The following is an 18,461-nucleotide window of genomic DNA, read 5'->3' on the forward strand; positions in this document are numbered from 1 at the left end:
TCACACTAAACCATCCCACACAAGGCTTCATCCAACCTGGCCTTGAACACTGCCGGGGTGGAGCACTCACAACCTCCCTGGGCATCCCATTCCAGTGTCTCACCACCCTAACAGGAAAGAATTTCCTCCTTATATCCAGTCTAAACTTCCCCTGTTTAAGTTTTAACCCATTACGCCTTGTCCTGTCACTACAGTCCCTGACGAAGAGTCCCTCCCCACCATCCCTATAGGCCCCCTTCATGTACTGGAAGGCTGCTATGAGGTCTCCACGTAGCCTTCTCTTCTCCAGGCTGAACAGTCCCAACTTCCTCAGCCTTTCATACAGGAGGTGCTCCAGTCCCCTGATCATTCTCGTGGCCCTCCTCTGGACTTGTTCCAGCAGTTCCATGTCCTTTTTATGTTGAGGACACCAGAACTGCACACAATACTCCAGGTGAGGTCTCATAAGAGCAGAGTAGAGGGGCAGGATCACCTCCTTTGAGCTGCTGGTCACGCTCCTTTTGATGCAGCCCAGGATACGGTTGGCTTTCTGGGCTATGGTAGAAAGACTTCTTGTTCCCAGGGCAATACACAGCATTACTAGAAGGAATTGCTGCTCTAAAACAGTATGTATTTCTTCATTCCTTTTCTGGTTATGGGAAGAATTAAACCCGCATGTCTCTAATTTTAGGCATCCTACTCTTTGTTACTGTTTGTGCCTTCTGGAGGTAGATTTCCTTGGACTAGAAGGGGTTGGTTGTCCTGTTAGGACCAGCTGGTGCCTTAGGCACCATCAATCCCACAACACTTCAGTGGTTATGCTTCCATAGCTGCATCCAGCTCTGTTCTGGCATGACAGAATACATGGCTTGAAACAGGATGTTTTGGAGAGGGTTAATATACAAACTAGGCTGTGAACACCAGGAATCAAAAGTACTCCAAACCAGGCATGGTAGTTACCATCAAATTCCCTTTTACTGTGTTTTATGCATATACTGCATGTATTTCTGCTTTTGATTGAAATTTAAAACAAAACAAAACAAATTTGAAAGCTTCACTGCTAATACTGTTATTTTATAATACACTTTGGTTTTAACTCCAAGTCTTTTATTTAGCTCTTTCAACTGTAAGTCTTCCCATTTCAGTATTGCTGCACTATAAAATATTTAGGAAAGAGATTCTGCCTTGATCCTCACACTGAAAAGAGCTATGAAGTTTAGAGTAACACACATATGTTAAAAATGTATATTACAAAGTTGAAAATCATGTTCTTAGACATAGCAGTAGGATAACTTGAACTCACAGGTACTAAGGTAGAAGCAATCAATCACAAACAGATTTACTAAATATTACAGTCCATCTTTCAAAACCATTTAAGTGATCCTGAGTGTTATGAAGGATGTAAAATATTTCCAGTTTCCTCTGTTCCTGCTGATGGAAGGAAGAAGTGAAAGATAAGCCTTGAGGAGTGAAAGATAAGTGTTATGGTGGGGAGGAAATCCAGGTACTTACCCCTGCACTGATGCATAAGTAATAGTTACAATCACTTCAGTGTGTAAGCAGATTTTTTTTTTTTTATAAAATCTTTTTATTTGAAGAGTTATGCACCAATTTTCTGCAGGTTGCCGAGAAGAGCAACTCTGTTATCCAAAATTTCCTCCACAAGAAACCATCTGATATCCAAATAACCTCAAAGACTAAAAGTTTGCCTTGAAAAATTCAAGCTAGAAATATAGCTCGTGTTTTTAGTAATATGAGTAAATAACCCTTGCATCAGTTAATTTTGTGATATTGTAGGTTTCCTTTAAATAAGTATCTTGTGCCTTTCTAAAAAATACTCAGGTTCAGTGACAAGTCTATTTTGGTTGGAGGTAATACCTATCATGTATCTTGCGTGAGACTTCAGACTAAAAAACAGCGATGACCAAATCTGTCCAGAATAATATAAGATTATATTCTGCATTTTGTGCACTTTTAATAGGAATCTGTTCTACAGATTTAAATTTTTTCTTTTTTTTTTTTTTTTAATAGGGAAAAAAACCTCAGAGGTGTTTTGTTTTTGTTTTTTTTTTTTTTTTTTTTGGTTCTGGTTTTGGGTGGGGTTTTTTGGGGTTTGTAGTTTTTTTTTTTTTTGGTGGTGGTTTTGTGTTTTGTTTTGCTTTCTTTCAGAAGATTTCTACCTGCCTGCAAACTATATTTATTACCTATTTACCAGTATTTGAGCTTCTATTCACATCTATCCCCAAATCTGCCATTAATTGTCTAGAAGACCATACCTGAATTTTATAATCTAGCAATGAATGAGCATATTGGAATACATATGCGCAACAGCTTGGTTGATGTAGTAAGATACAATATTTCTCTTATTTGTAGCCTGCTTGAAAGCCTGTTGATGTTAATGTCTGAACTACTCACTTCCTAAGAATCCTCAGTAATATTTTAAAATTATATAGATCTTAATGGAAAGTAATAAAACCATTATTTTAGATTAGCTGTGTACTTGCAAAAACTATGTTGTACTGTCAGGAAGTGCTGCACATTTGGCTTATGTCAATGGACTTTAGTTGTCTGTGGTCTCATTAATAGTGACCACATCTGGACCCATCTTTTTACAATCATCACAGTCCTCATTATGTAATTTTTTTATTTGCATTGCACAATATCTTTAATGTACTATTTCAGTGAATTGTGCTTTTTGTATAGTGAATTCTCTTACCTTTTTCTAATCTGATTTTTCCTGGGTTATCTCCCACTGCATCAGTTGCAATATCAGCTGGATCCTCTTCCATTCACTTAGCTGCTTTAAATTCTGTGTAGGCAGCTACTCAGTTGAACTTTGTCAGGGTGAGCTCATCCCATCATCTTTTTTAAGAAGATAAACTGAATGACATGGAGGCAACCATGTGGGTTTCATAGATAAGGTTAAAAAAACACCAAACATGGAGCCTGGATGCTATCTGGTCTCCATAGGCATTGATTATCCAATGAAATATTTTGAAGGCAGGGTGTGGTTGGCTAAATTTTTGCTCCTCCCACTGTCATCTGCTACGCTTCCAGTTTCAGAGGGAAAAATACAAGCTTGTAGATTGAGTATGAGTCATAACCTCACTTCTGCTCCTGACTCACTTGGGAGTTTGAGGTAAGTCATTCTACCTTATGTCTCAATCGCTCTGCCCCAGGACAGCAAGGAGAGAAGGAACTATGGAAAGTTATGCAATGTTTTCGTAGATGAAAAGTGTAGATATTGAGACCAGTATTATTATTATGCAGTACAATAATAATTTTGTTTGCCTAAAAATGGATTTTTTTACATCGCTTCTTCCCCAAATAAAACATTTTTTCCCCATTTTGTAATGAAAAAGTTTAAAGAAATATTATGTTGTACCAAAGAACATCTTAGGTTACTGAAATACTTAAAAATGATTGTATTTCTCAGAGCAAAGCATATGCACCTGTCATCACCCTGTTCTCTTTTGCACCAATAATAACCAGTAATAAAGCTACAGAGCGGTCCAAGTTGATGACTTCTGAAACGAGGCCCTGACGTGTGTGGAGTCTCACACTGAGCTGTCAGTTGTCTGTAACTTGGCTATTTTGTTTTCCTACTTTTGTTTATGCAAAAAATACCTGGCTGTACACTGTAATGAGACATACCAGTAAAATATATTTGCTAAACCATAATAAAAAATCTGCTTGTTAGTTTTAAATTGTAAGTTTAAACATGGACGCACTTCGACAGGGAAAGTAATATACTAGGATAGCATAAGCAAGGTAAGGCTTGCAGCTGATGGTGGGTGGATACCACCACCCACATGAGCAATAATTGCATTACTCTATGGTGTGGGCAAGAACAGAGCATGATGTTGACAGTAAAATCAATCAGTACCATGGGAAAGAAATGTATTTCCTATGTGGAGAAAGCACAGGTACCACCACCACTTGGCAGATGATAGCAGAGGGAGTAGTTTGCACTTTAGAGCTGTACTTTTGGAAAATGCTTGTTCTGTTCTTCGTGTTGAATGTTTCAGTATGCTCACTTTAAAGTCCATTTTCTAGGCACACTTGCACTGTAAGGCGCAGGGGAAGCTTAGGTTGTCCTGGATCCGGTCTCAGAAGCGGAGCGTCAGGCCGGGGGCCCGAGTGGGGGCCCTGCGGCGCTCCCCGTGCGGAGACGCAACTGGTTGGCAGCAATCAGTCCCCGCGGGGGGCAACTTGTGAACCCGCGGCTGCACCTTTAAGTGCCCCTGCACCGCTGCCAAGCGCTACAGCTGGCAAACCCTGTCCAGGCATGAAAGCTTCCCTTTCAGATGTTTTTTTTCCTTCTTCCCCGTTTCTGCCTGACGGGTTTCGGCCTCCTGGGGGAATTTCCGTGGCTGGAGGCCCGGCTGGGGGCGGGGGGCAGCGCGGTGCTCCGCCGGCCGCTCCCCCCCAGGACTCGGCCCAGCCCAGCCCCTGGGCCCGTCGCTGGCGGGCGGCAGGACCTGCGGGATCGCCGCTCCGAGCCGCGGCCGCGCCAGCGGGAGTGGGATGTTTCATTGTCCGGAAATGATGGAGAAGGAGTGACCGTGGCGGCGGGGGGACAGCGGGAGTGAGTGGAGAGTCTGCGCGCCCCTGCACAGGGGGCAGGCCCGCGGGCGCGGCGGGAGAGGCGGCAGCCGCCGGGGAAACAGAGCGGCGGCGGGAGGCGCGGAGTTCCCGCGGCGGGGGCGCGGAGGAGGGCCGGGCGGAGCGGGAGGAAATGCAGAGGTAGGGCGCGTCGCGCTGCTGGTCGGCTCCGACCGGGTCGTCCCCACCGCCCGGCCCCGGGCAGCCCGGCCGTCCGGCTGACAGCCCTCGGCCGCCCCCGCCCCGCAGCCGCCGCCCCCCGGCCCCGCGGGTGCTCGCAGCGGGGGGCGGGCGGCTCGCCCTGCTCCGCGCCGCAAAGTTGCCGCCGTTTCGTTGCTGTCCCTGCTCAGTCTCAGTCCCCCGCCCCCGAGCCGCGAGTTTTCAGCACGAAATACAGTAACGAGCGCTTTGGTTTGCTTGTGCCTTCAGGGTCGCGTGTTAGTTTGTTGGAGGGGCGTGCAGGCTGTCTGTTACTCGGTGAGAGAGCTGGCAGATGTCCCAAGTGAGAGAACCTCTTCCTCCGGGGCCTGAAGGGCCAGAGCAAGCTCCGACTGAAAACAGCGCTTTGATCTCTCTCCCTCGAGGTAAGTTGCTTTAAAGTTTCTCTGTAATTGTTGCACCTTTTATTTGAATGATACATTTAAGGATTTGTTTTGTGGGTTTTAACCCCTCTCTTTCCCCTCCTCCCCCTCCCTCCACTCTTCGGTGTAACTCTGTAGCACATCCTTAGAGTTTTAACCAGAAATTCCTATGTAGAGAGAAAAAAAAAAAAAAATAAATGCACTATTGTCAGCGCTGGTTTTAAGTACTTGAAAAACTGCAGCCACTCAGAGGCAGATGCTGCTCCTTAAAAATCACTTTCTTGCTTCTCAGCTCTGTATGTGTGTTTAGAAGCACTTTCCTCTAAAGCTCTTCCACGTCTTGCAGTAGAATGAGAAAGGTTGTTCCAGGAGCAGGAGCATTGTTCAAGTTGGAGGTCACTTTGCTGTTTTGTTCTTAGATTACTTTGTGATGCTGCAGTTGAAGCCAGTTTCTAGGAGTGTAAGCTTGTTTTGTGCCATCTGTTCAAAAGGTTGTTTGAAAGTATGTTCGTCTTGAAGAGAAGCTCTTTAAGTTATGTCTTGTTTGCATTTTCACAAAATACATTGATATTCTGATCACCTTTATATAGGGAAGCTTGACAACGTCTAGTATAGATTATCTGCAAGGTAGGGAAGTATGTTTGCTTCCCGTGTCCTGGTCTTTGAAGATGAGACATAATTTTTTTTTCAGTTTACAACTACAGTTTTGTTTTCCAGAATTCTGACAGGAGTTTAAAAAGCCTCCGAAGAACAGACAAATAAGCTTGTTCAAAAACTGTGACTTTATTCATAACTGGTTAACTGGAACAGAGCCTGGTAGCAAAGTTGTGCAACTGTGGATTAAAGATGCAGTCTTGTTTTTGTAACTTGGAAAGTCAATAGCTATGTGAAATGAAAACTGAAGACTCATTTCAGAAACCAGAAAGTATCCGTAGCTAAGTAAAAAATGTTCTGGCAGGGATACATATTAAATTGGCTTATACTTATCTTATTGTTGTTTGTTTTTTGTCTTAGAGAATGATTCATAACTTCTAAGCAGTAAAAAAAATAATAAAAATGATTAGATACAGAAGGTCAAGCATACAGAGCTGAGCTATTAGAATCATGTTTTTGTAAGAAACATCAATAGCTGTGATACATGTTTATTTTCAGTGTGTTGTTTTTATTTGACATGTGATCAGGTGGCCACACTGGTTACATTCTGCATGTGGGCCACACATCCAAGTCACTGAAGTTGTAAGTTAGCGAGCTAACTAGCCTGGAAAGTGGTCTCATTCTTACAGTGCCACTTTGAGTTTTCATTATGAAATAGTCTTATTCAGTACTTGCTGTTCTTTTTATGAAAAATAAGGAAATACTGATCTGTCCAGAGAAAAGTTATGTGCAGAAAATCCCAGTGACACAATTGCAGCACGCAACTGTTGAGGTGGAGGGTTCTGAAGTTACTTTCTCAGGGGTCAGTAAGGTACAAAAAAGTGTAACATATTGATTCAGGTTTGCTCATTGGCCACACCTTTCAAGGCACAGCCTCAATTTTAAACCATGTGTGTAGTTCATAGAAAGACAAGGCTGTTGTTTTTGGTTTTTTTTTTTTTTTTTTTTTTTACAGAATTCATCATTCAAATATGTAATTTTTATTCTATTAAACTTAAGTTTAAGGATAGCTGTGGTTATTTGTTGCTTTTTTTCTAGCTTAAGTCTGTTGGGGAAATGGGGGTGGAAAGAGGAAGAGGTGAGTTCATAACATTTCCAGTCTATATTCCAGCATTTCTGTTGTCAGCTTTGCAGTGTGTGGTTGCAGGGTAAGGTAGTCCAGATATTCCAGGACTGGAGATCTAAGATAGTATGTCTGGCACTTTCAACGCCCCCTACTCTTCCTATACTACCCCCAGAACATCTAAAAGTACACTGACTTCTCTAGAATTCAGCAATAATTTTAAAAGCTGTGGTTGAAATTCATAGTATTTCTGGAAATAGGTTAGAGGTATTTGGAAAATTCTGCAATAATTTAAAATAATTGCTACTTTACTTAGATTCGCCTCATTGTATTTATGCGATGACTCCATATATTTACAGTGAGGTACTTCAAATCTGTGTCCACCTAGAAAGAAAGATTAGTTAATCAGAAAAAACTGGCTTATGTTGTACGTATAATAAAGTATTGAGTGCATTCTAGTGAGAAAGAAGTTTTGATTGATAACAGCATGCTGTAGTATGCTTTCTATATTTGTTTAACTGGTGTTACCTGAGTACAAACTTCTCTTCTGTAGTTCTGTGAGGTATCATCAAAACTTCCAGAACTTCAAAGTGCTTCTTTTGTATCATATAAATATATAAATAGCATATATTTATCATATATAAATAAACATATAAATATCATATAAAGTGCTTCTTTTGTATCATATAAATTCAGATGCTGAAGCCAAATTGTATTCTTCTGTGAAAGGAAAAGAGACTTCAGTTGAATTTTAAATACCCAACAAATAGCTATCCCACAACCAAATTAAAAAACAGACAAAAATAATAAAACTTAGCAGATTGCAGGGATATGCATCAGTTGTGGATATGGTGAAAACTCTGGGTTGAGACATAGTTTGGCCTACAGATGTGACGTGCTCTGGCTTTCACAACTTAAAAGACTTTGCTACTTCAACCAGCATGCCCTCTCAACATATGCCCTGTCACTGTTCCTCTTTGTTAGTTCATTATTGAATTAATGCATAAATATCCCTGAGATTATTGGACTTTGCCCCACCACAATTATGTGTGCTATGAGAGAGATCAAATGAAATTGTAGTGTCTTCTTCTGTGGAAATATCAGTACTTAATTTCAGTCTCTAAGCCATTATCTGTGCCAATGGAGACTGTCGCTCTAAGGTACAGGCTACAGGTTTAACTTAAAGTTTTACCTAATTTCTGCAAACAGTTATTTTTTCCACATCCTTCCAAAAGTGTAGCTCTACTTGTGCACGCTTGTTCAAGACCCTGCTCATGCCATTTCTCTTCTATAGCTCCACAGGCCTTGAAATCAAATTATGACTAGCTCATTGCGCACCTGTGTGCTGTGCAATGTAGTCAGTGAATAGTGTCATCTCTACATTCAGACCACTTCAGTTTGGCTGTAATCAAGTATTTTCTTCACTGGTAGGTACCAAAAAAATGTCCCTAAGCAAGGACCATTAGCCTCTCTGCTTTAAGGAAAATGTTTCACATGTTAGAGGTCGTATCATGATTATTGCCTGGGCTATGGGTAGAGTTTTTTCATTAAGTCCTCTGCGTTTGAATAATCCATGGAATACAAGAGAGAAATTCAGTGAACATGGAACTATTCAGAGGATCAGGCCATGTTTTTGACAATGGAGGACTGTCATCTCTAAAGTATTTGAAATGCTTTTACCTCTGCTTGTATGTAACTAAGTGAAACCTAGAATAACAAGTGAATAATATTTAGCTTTCTCACTACTGTTTACTACTACTACTGCTACTACCGCTACTACCCTCTGTTAATGAAATTGAGCCTAATAATCGCACTTTAACTATAAGAACTTCCTGATAACTCTTTAGATGATGGAAATCCACTATATATATATATATATATATATATATATATATATATATATTTAATGGTGAGGGGAGGAGGATGGAGAAGTCCAGTAGAAATATTAAGGGTCAAGTTCTGTGAGTGACAGTTCTCTTTGGCACAAATCGTGTCACTGATGCTGGAGGGAGATGCAGTTCAGATTTGGTGCCTGAAGAAACCGTATTCAGCAACTAATACTTCCATTCAGAAAAGTACAAAAAGCATGTGCTCCTCTTCAAGAATGTGATTCAAACCCTTCATGTTTTCTGTGCTTAGCTGTTTTCAAGATGAGGAGCACTAAAGGAACATACTGACTAGATGAGATGGGGTGACAGAGGACTTACTGCAATGCACATTTGGACATTCTTGAGGCAACAATTACTATCACCATAATTATTGCACTTTACCAGCAGTGCCTCAGTGTTATGAGTAATGGATTTTTATTTTAACGGTTAACCAGTGCACTCAGATTGCCCAAACTTACCAAATACTTCCTCTATATTCGTCTTACTACTTGCAATCTGACAAGAGTTCAGTGAATCCATATTAATTTGTTTCATTGCTGTCTCAGTCCTGAGAGGTTTATAGAACGTTACTAAAATACCTAAAACTTTCATAAGTGTCTGACTCTGGTTTGTCATAAAAATACACTTCTGCTTTCAGTTTCACGTTCATGCTGTTCCAGTTAAGTGATTCATGTCCACATGGGTGTGATAGACTTGTATTTCATCGAGTTGACTGTAAAGGTCTTGCATCAAATTTGAAATATTTCTGTTCCATCTCATAGGCTAATTTTTTACCAGAATAATTCTTCTCAAATTCCATTCCAGGCCTTCAGAAGTTAGATTTCTCTTTACTTTAAACACTTGTTTTTACCTAGTAAGTTGCATCCAGCAACGAGTATGTTATGCTAGTGTTTCATTTGGATCAGCAATGCAGTTTTGAAATGAATCTCCTGTTCGCCCCCGGTTTGGTTTGCATTGTGGAGTAATCCTGGGGAGTGACCTGGACTGGATTCCTTTTGGACAATATAATCTGAAAGATGTACTGCAGGAATGTGCCTAATGCCACTAATAAGCCTGCAGCCTTTGAGATTAAATCTGAGAGCTAGTCCAAAGAAGAAAATCCCCTGCATAATATGGAATGTGTCCTTAAAATCAGCTCTTACTGTACAGGCCCACTTTTATTGGGCCATGCTATTGCTAATACCAAGTATTTGCATGCTAATGTTGAGCCAAGTATTGCTTAGCATTTAATGAGCAACTAGTTTTGTACACATATGAAGCATTTTGGATGATTAACATAAATTTATAACTGACCACATGACAATTAGTGTGATTATTTGTGAAGTTTTTGCTTCTGTATTTGACTTAATGCTTTTAATTAATTAATGTGGAGTACCTGTGTGCATATTGCTAGTAATTTTTAATTTATTATGAGTGAAATTTGTCTAGGGCTGTCAAACCTGTAGTACAGTCATAGTTGTTGTATAGCTTGCACCTGGAAAATTCTGTGTAAGGGCTTTCCAAGAAGTTCAGTTGAATTGCTCTAATTTTAAGAGACGTTTTTTTTTTTTTCAGTGGCATTTTGAAGCCACTGAAAGTTGCAGTAAGACATTTAAGTGAAAGTCATTGAAATAAACCAAATTAGTTTTAAAACAAGCAAACATCTAAATGGATGCTTTCAACTCCGTAATTTATGGATTATTAGTATTAATTAGATTGCACAATCAGTCATTAATGAAATGAGATCATTTCAAGCAGATCATGAGCTGCAATAGTTACTCTGTTACATGAACAGTGAAGTTGAACCTGTTATGTGAAATGCCTAAAAGTTTTAGGTTGCTGGTGGGTGTTGCTGTTAATGGTTGCATTGTGAAACCTGGTATTATTGCGATTCCTTTGTACTTCTGTTGTGAACAGTGGAATTTTCGGTAGGAAAGAGCATCCTTAGTGGTTCCTTGGCAGCGAGGATATTAATGAAAGAAGTAAGTGTTAGAAATGCAGTGTTTGTCACATGCTCTTCAGTCCCTCCCAACCGCTGGATGCTTGATACAGAGAACCATACTGCTTCCTTTTGGAAATATTCCTCAACTTTGTTCCTTATAGGTCTACTTTCATATTTGTTTGGGGGTTTTTGTGTGTGTTTTGTTGTTGTTTGGTTTGGGTTTTTTTTTTCTTCCTGGGTTTTGGGGGCTGGGGGGTTGTTTTTGTGGTTTTTTTTTTTTGTTTGTTTTTTTGTTTTGTTTGTTTGTTTGTTTTTTTGTGATTTCTGCAGTTTGAAGGACAAAATTCCATTTGGGATGGTTTGAACTTTGCCCATGTATATTTAAATCTGCTTCTGCTTGTTCAGGGACAACTCAGGCCTTCTGAGGATTCATGTTTACATTCCAACAGCTGGGTCAAATTTAGGTGCATAAATAAGCTTTGCCCTGTGCCTCAGCCATTCCTCCACCCTTAAACAATAAAACTCTTGGGCTGTTTCTCACCCTGCATGTTTTCAGGTCACAATGACTACACTGTGCCCGCCCATTCTTCTTGTTCCTCTCTCCTAGATGAGAATGGTGCACTCAGGTTTCCAGAAGCCTTTCCCAGCAGTTACTTTTGATTTACTTGTTCGGTGCTGTCCACCACGTTTTTGGTGAACAGAAGATGAATGTGTCATAGCAACAGAGCTTTCTATTGTTGCAGTGACAGAATTTTTAACTCATTTTACATTCACAGTTTCCCTGTGTCAATAGACAAACTCTAAACCTGTTTCTCAAGTCCAGTTTACCATGTTCCTAGTCAAGCAGTCTTATAGTTCACATGCTTGGAAGAGATGGCTGAGTCAGTACATAGGCTTATGTGTCATGTAATTAATAGAAATCAGCAGCCAATCATACTCTGAGGACGTGCAACCCACTTATTGGGGGCACTTGTTTCCATTTTTTTTGTGTGTTCAGATATTGAATATTATGTAATTACTGATGCGTTATGGTATGTTTCAACACTGAGACCCATTTCTGAGTCATAGTGAAGTGCTTGGGGGAAGCTGAAGTGTGAATGGACAAGCACTTAGAGAGACAAAGACCTGAGCTCTTCCAGGTGTGTCCTGCAAATGTATATCCATTACTTATATATTTTGTATTTTCTATCAATTTTGTATATTAATTTGACTTCCACTCAATACTTTCTACATTATCATAGAGGAAGATGGAATAAATATGGCTCTGAAAAGAGGGGTATTTCAATGGGGTGTTGTAAGAAAATTTCAAAAATTAGTTTCAACTATATCCCAGGAACTTTATAAAAGCATAGAAGAAAGGATTGGAAAGGATCTAGAGAGATTGCCTTGTATACCCTTCTTGCCTAACTGTGTCTGAGTCTTTCTTAACAATTCTGGCTATTTGTTAAATTTTCTTTTTGAGAGGGCTATTGCAATAGCAGCCTTGTTGCCAACCCAGACTACCGACAATGTTCTGTTAGTCCAGTCTTGCAGAATGTATCTGTTGTGATGCAAAGAATTGTATGTAACAAGAAGCATATGCTCTAAACAAAAATGAGAGCTAACAATCAATACTACAATAGTCTCAACAGTGAAAACAAGTTTTGATTCTATGAAATACATGTATTGCCATGTAACTTTGAAAACAAATATAACAAGATTATTGTAAGATGAATGCATGTACTAGAGAAGTGATTTATATATACTTTAATAATTCCAAATGGAAAAAAAATAGTTCACTTATTTAATGAAATAGTAATTTTGAGATGTGATTAGATCTTTATTTTTTTTTTCCACTAAGTGGCTTACCAATTGTCTGTAAATGGTTTGGGCTGTTAACCGTCTCAGTTTTATACTTCGCCATCATGTTGTATCTCTTCCTTACTGAAACCTTAAACTTGCATTAATCTGTATATAAGCAGAGTTTATTCTGCTTATATTCAGAATAAGTAATCTGTGTGGGTGTACACCACTCCTGCGGGTTTTTTGGCTAGAAGCTCTTCAGCCTGTTAGTTTAGGAGTGGTATGTAGCCACATGGGTTACTGGTCTGGGGGTGGTACTGTGGTAGGTAAAAAGACTATGTTGCTTTTGTGACGTGACTTGCGGTTTTGAAGAGAGATTGTATTTCTGCTTCAGCACTGCCAGACTCAGAACATAATGAGTCCTTCTTTCCATTATTTGAATTGCTAGGAAGAGCATCTCTTTTTCTTCTTGGCTCTCAGTTTTGGAGGTTAATCACATGAGAGTGGAGGGGTGTATTAAAGGAAACAGAAGCTAAAATACTAAGGCAGTATTACATAAAAATCCATGAGATTAAGCTTGATTAAAACAGAGAATTGGTGTAGGTTTCTGTTTTGCACATTCATGGGGAAATCTTCATGTGAATTACATAGATCAAAGAATAGGTATTCAATTAATTGTTATAAACTTCCTATCAAAATGGGTTGGTGTTCAGTTGAAGCATTGAGGTTTTTTACTTTTTAATGGTGCCATTTACTACATTCTTGCTTACTGTTAATATAATCTACAATTTCATGTAAATTAAATAATTATACCTGTCTGTTTACCGTATCTGGCTAGAATAATAAAAGTACACATGAAAAATACATGTACAACCTTTAAAGAAAAAAGAGAGAAAGATACTGAACCAAACCCAAGTCACCAAGCAGAGGAATGAAAACTAAATGCCTGTGAATAACGATGACTGTATTCTGCACTCCTTTAGATTTCTTGGATAAAAATGTAATCTGGAACACTGAAAGACCCATAATATTAACATTAACGTTAATGTTTCCTACTACATGAAATAGTAGGGCTCTGCAAAGTCATATCCAAACTGTGTCCAGTAACTCTGTAGTTTTGTACTACCACTGTCCTGAAGATACTGTGGTAATCTTGGTGGTGTTACTGCAGTAAAGTAATTTGAGAGCAAAATCTCTTAAAGCAGCTCATTTAAGCTTTCTCTATGTGGAAAACAGAGAGTTTTTACACTAGCTCTCTCCAGGACACTACTTATTTTCATTCAGTCTATTTCAGCACACTTTTCAGACATTTTTAAATCTCATTTGCACCTAGTACATAACTTCACAGGCAGAATCATCATACTTCAATGCAGTTAGGTTTGTATCTGATGCCTGTCAAAGGGCTTGAAAACATCTCTTAGGCTTTTGGGTTTTTTGTTTGTTTTTTTGTTTGTTTGGTTTTGTTTTGTTTTTTTGTTGTGGTTTTTTTTTTTTTTTTTTTTGTAGGATGAGTATCTAGGTATAATCAGGGCAAGATGCAAACATCACTGAACTTAGTGGGTATCTTCCCAATTGCTTTAGTAACTACACCAATCCCAGTGAAATCATTCATTTCAGGGCAGGCTTGAGGAAATATTGACAAGTTGTTGAAGAAATGATGAGGGGAGGGAGGGCTGAGATAGAAGTACCACAGAGGTAGCTGGGTCAGATATTTCAGAGGTGGAAATTAATAGAAGGGGTGCAGCAGTGCTTGAAGGCACATGCAACTATACATACAATATGGCATATATTCAGTGATGTTCAATGCTTCAGTTTAATAGGGTGGATAACAAAGGCAGAAAGTTAGGATTAAAATCAAACTGCTGTTGGCTACATAAAGAAACTAACCTTCAATATGTCACAGTAGCAATAAGTGGTTTTCCTGGGTCTCAGGACTGGAATCATTGCTTTGTTAGAGGATATGGTGTCATTACGTTGTGATAAGTGATTTATAAACACATTCTTGTTTGAAATAAATAAATAGACCTGACAGACTTTTTCAACAGTCGCTCATTTAGATATACTCTATCAAATGTTGCAAGTATATTAGAAAAAAAGCTTAAGACAAAATGTTTAGTGTTTTACAGATCCCTCGAGTAGGTGATATAAACTGATAGTCTGTCACTGTGAATAATGAACAAAGTAATTCCAGATTTGGAAGTGTTTCTTTGAATGCCCATAGGAAAAACCTGTAGCAATCAAGATCAGAAAGATTTGTGTACGTGAATTTGATTGTTAAAACATTAATGACAGTCAGAATGAAAGCTGTCACTTACTATGGTTTGAGAAAATGCAGGTGTGTGTTAACTGGTGAAATCATCAAAACAACAAGATCTGCTATCTTGTGAATAAAGTTGAAGAATCCCTCAAATAACCTTACCATGGAAATTTCCCTGCATCTTGTATATACTTGGAGAGAAGAAATAATTTTTCATCATAGGCTAAATGTTGACTTTTATTCAGAAATGGTTTTTAAAGGCTATTTTGTCAACAAAAAAAAGGTGATTGTGTTATAATAAATTTTCTGAATATTTGTACTGAGCAGTTTTGAAATTTTAACAATATTTGTCTTTAGTTATATTTCCAATTTTAAATAATAGAAAACAGACGTTTGTGGAATTCTTGTAGGTTTTATGTGCCAGAGCCACATGTATGTGGGCAAAAAAAATTATGTTTTTTTTTTTTTTGGTGACAAAGCGATTCAAATTTTTATCTGAAAATTTTGTGGAAGGTAGCTCAACATAAACAAAGTGAACCATACTATGTGGTGGCAGACACTGGTGAGTATTATTTTGCATGATTAAACATAATATGACTAAAAGACTTTCTTAAAATTTGTTTTGATCTAGACAAGAAAACAAATGGAAAATAAGCTTTATTAGGAATTATTTCTAAGGAAGCTACATGAGGGGCTGAGATGAGTTATATTTTTTCTTTCTTGGTTTAAATTTTCAAAGATGAGTTTTGTTCACATAGAGGAAAAATACCATAGAAACTAATACCTTAAAATTTCTTTTGACTTAGAAAAAGCAGAACAGAATACTGCGGCAGGAGATAAAGACATAAACCAGCCTTCCGGTAACCAAAGTATACAGACAGAGATACAAGACCAGTCCATCTGGGGAAATTGCACTGATGGTGACCTCATCAGAAGTAAGTATTTCCAGAGCAAATTGCTGCCACTTAGGCTTGCTTTCTCAGTGTAACGGGATACTGCCTGTTGACTCTGTTAAACGTGTGTCAAGTGCAATTGTGTTGCAACTATAATGCATACCTACTGAATTTATTTCCCAGAATGACTCGTGTCCGCATGCATAAACAGTTAAAAGAAAGGTGTGATTTGAGTGGTACAGTAGAATGTAGGCCTCTGTAGCATCTACATTTTAAAGCCTTTTTGTTATATCATTCATCATGGGATCTGTATATTTAGTAAGCACATGAGCTGCAGAATGCAGCTGTGCTGGGTGTCACCGCCCTTGATTTGTCAGGTTATACATTTAAGTGGCAGAGTAAACTATGCTGAGAGCAGTTGCTTCCAGATGCACTCGGTACTGGTCAGGTGTAAGTTTATGAAGAGTTTTTAATCCTAAAGCAGTTATCCCTTTCAAAACTAAAGAATGCTGCAAGACAAGGTTTAAGCCTAAGATATGGAACTGATTTTTGAATTAGTTTTTAAAAGTCCATGTTGCTAGTGTATGTCTTAAATGTGTTAAAACATGAAAAGGGATGCAAGATTGTTCCCAATTTTGTCTTGAACTGAAGATTTTATGTTGTCCAAAATATCATCCACAATTGCACCCTCCTGAGGCAAAAATATTTCTGTCAACTGCGAGAGCTAATGCTACTTTAAAATTCTGTGAATACTTGAACATTAATTGCTCAAGGGAGGGGCTGCATGAGAAATTGCTCTCTAATTATAGGGTGTATTCAGAAAGCAAATGGACTAAATGCTGAGCAGTGAGCCAGCTCTTGGAGATCATTGTCTGACCACACACTTCGGGGTCAATATGTCTTTACACTGCACATGTACAACGCTGTACACAGTGGGGTAAATTCATATTTCTGAACCTGCTGTTGTCAATACTGGTGATTTTCTATGGAGTCACCTTTTTCTTTTTAGGTTTGTTTTGTTTGTTCCTTTTTTAGTCTTACTTACACATTCAACATGTGAACTTTGTGTTAACGTTTGGAGTTCTTTTCAAACCTTAGTTAATCCTTTTTTTCTAAATAATCCTCGTGAATATTTATACCCGTAACGTATTGAATAGTTGTCTAGATCCTCTACAGGAAATTAATTTAGCATGTCAGATATTTATCTCACAATTTAAGAATAATTCTTAAAGGACTCTAAAGATGGAGAATTGTCCTGAACAGCTTCAGAGTTTACTTAATCCCCAAAGGTTATTGTTTTAAACCTAACTGTCCCTGAACAAGCAATTGATTTGTGCTTATGTTGAGGACATGGGAAGGTGCATTTATAGAATCTGTTGCTTTTGGAGTGGCGTCTTTCTCATTCCCTCTTCCTAGAGCCTTCCTTATTCCTGGAACAATGGGAAAGCAGATTTATTTTGTAACAGCTAGCAGCATACCTGAACTATGGAGGAAAGAACCAAGGATAGTAGGATGGTGCTGTGCTTCCTCTAATCTGTTCACCACAAGGGCATATTGTAGTGGCTCTACTGTGAAAGAGTGAGAGGAAAAGATCGTGTTTTCAAGGTATAGTAGAAATCGCAGCAGACCATGCAAGTCCCTGGTAAAGTGACTTGACAGTTCTATGTAGCTGTATGTGTCTGTGGTGTCTGTGATGGGAGGCTTATCTGCTGCTGTATTAAAAATAATATCAGGAACAAGGGCAAAGGCAGGGTAAAATGGGAGTGTAATGTACTCCTCCATTGTGTACAGCTACACTCCTCCTGGAGTCACTAGTAGTTTTACTTTTGATTGTATGAAAAGCAAGTTTAAGTGAAAGCTGGAAGTTTCTAAACCTCCTGGTCTTAATAACTAAGTTTTGTGTAGTAGTGGCTTTATTATGAGATATGTTTGAGTAGCTGCTATGATGCAATCCTCTCTTTGTTTCAAATTAATGATTTCTTTTAACCTTTAATGTTAATGTTTTCTAGATGGAAGAAACAAAAATGATGAACTTAAAACAGCTTCACTTCTTTTTTTTGGAGGCTGTGGCTATGAGTAGGGAAGTCTGTTCTACTTAAAAGAACTGAGGAACACTGGCTCAATTACAAGTACTTCTTGTAGTCTGCAGGAGTTTTACAACTCAATCTACTTCATAACTCAAGTTTGAAAGATAGAACAAGTAGAGCAAAGAGAAGCTTGTTTATCACAATATTACTTAGGCATTTCATCTAAAATAAGAAGTATCATAGCTCAGAATGGCTATGATTCAACCAGATCTATTACCCCACTAGACTAAAGTTTGCAGAGTGCTGCATATTGAAAGAAGCTTGAGGTTAGAAATAAAATGTTTTGATCATTATGGTCTATTTAAAACCCCTTTAAATTGTTTTAGACAAGGCATACTTCAATTTTCTCAGGTATTAATAACCATTCAGTATCCTAATGAGTCAGTTTCTTTTTTTCCCATACAGATTGTTTTCCACCCCCGCAGTTGATACATACTCCATTTGTTAGCCTTATTTTTCACTTTATAAATATTTCCAGTATTTTATTTCCAAGGTTTTCCTTGTTTGCAGCTGTTTTATCCGGCTGTTATATGGAAGTAGATTAATCAGTCAGTTTTATTGGCACACCAACAACGAAGTCCAGTGTTAGAGGCTCTGTAATGACTTCATTATGTATGATTTCTCATTTGCACTTGTGAACTCAGTTTACCAGGCAACATCAATAAAATAAAATGCTGCTCCCGTTTTCCACAGTAAGACATTTTCAGTTCACCTTGCCCTGCCCTTGCAGTCCTTTTCTCAACCCCTCTT

The 18,461-nt window shown here is 38.6% G+C and overlaps 1 protein-coding gene across 3 annotated transcripts in view; it reads left to right on the forward strand.

Annotated features, from left to right (window-relative positions):
• Positions 1–3,052: 3,052 nt before the first annotated feature.
• Positions 3,053–18,461, forward strand: part of MDFIC (MyoD family inhibitor domain containing) — a 57,722-nt gene continuing 42,313 nt past the window's right edge. The window contains exons 1-3 of one of the 3 annotated variants that reach the window (XM_065698230.1): positions 3,053–3,118; positions 5,014–5,168; positions 15,538–15,666. In XM_065698230.1, the coding sequence (XP_065554302.1) occupies positions 5,078–5,168; positions 15,538–15,666 (220 nt within the window). In that variant the 5' untranslated portion in view covers positions 3,053–3,118; positions 5,014–5,077. Of the gene's footprint in view, positions 3,119–4,479; positions 4,568–4,627; positions 4,726–5,013; positions 5,169–15,537; positions 15,667–18,461 lie in introns of those variants that run through there. The other 2 variants (XM_065698052.1, XM_065698145.1) reach the window with 2 other exon arrangements.

The sequence above is a fragment of the Lathamus discolor genome, chromosome 1 (assembly GCF_037157495.1).
Source record: "Lathamus discolor isolate bLatDis1 chromosome 1, bLatDis1.hap1, whole genome shotgun sequence".
Classification (NCBI taxonomy): Eukaryota; Metazoa; Chordata; class Aves; order Psittaciformes; family Psittacidae; genus Lathamus; species Lathamus discolor.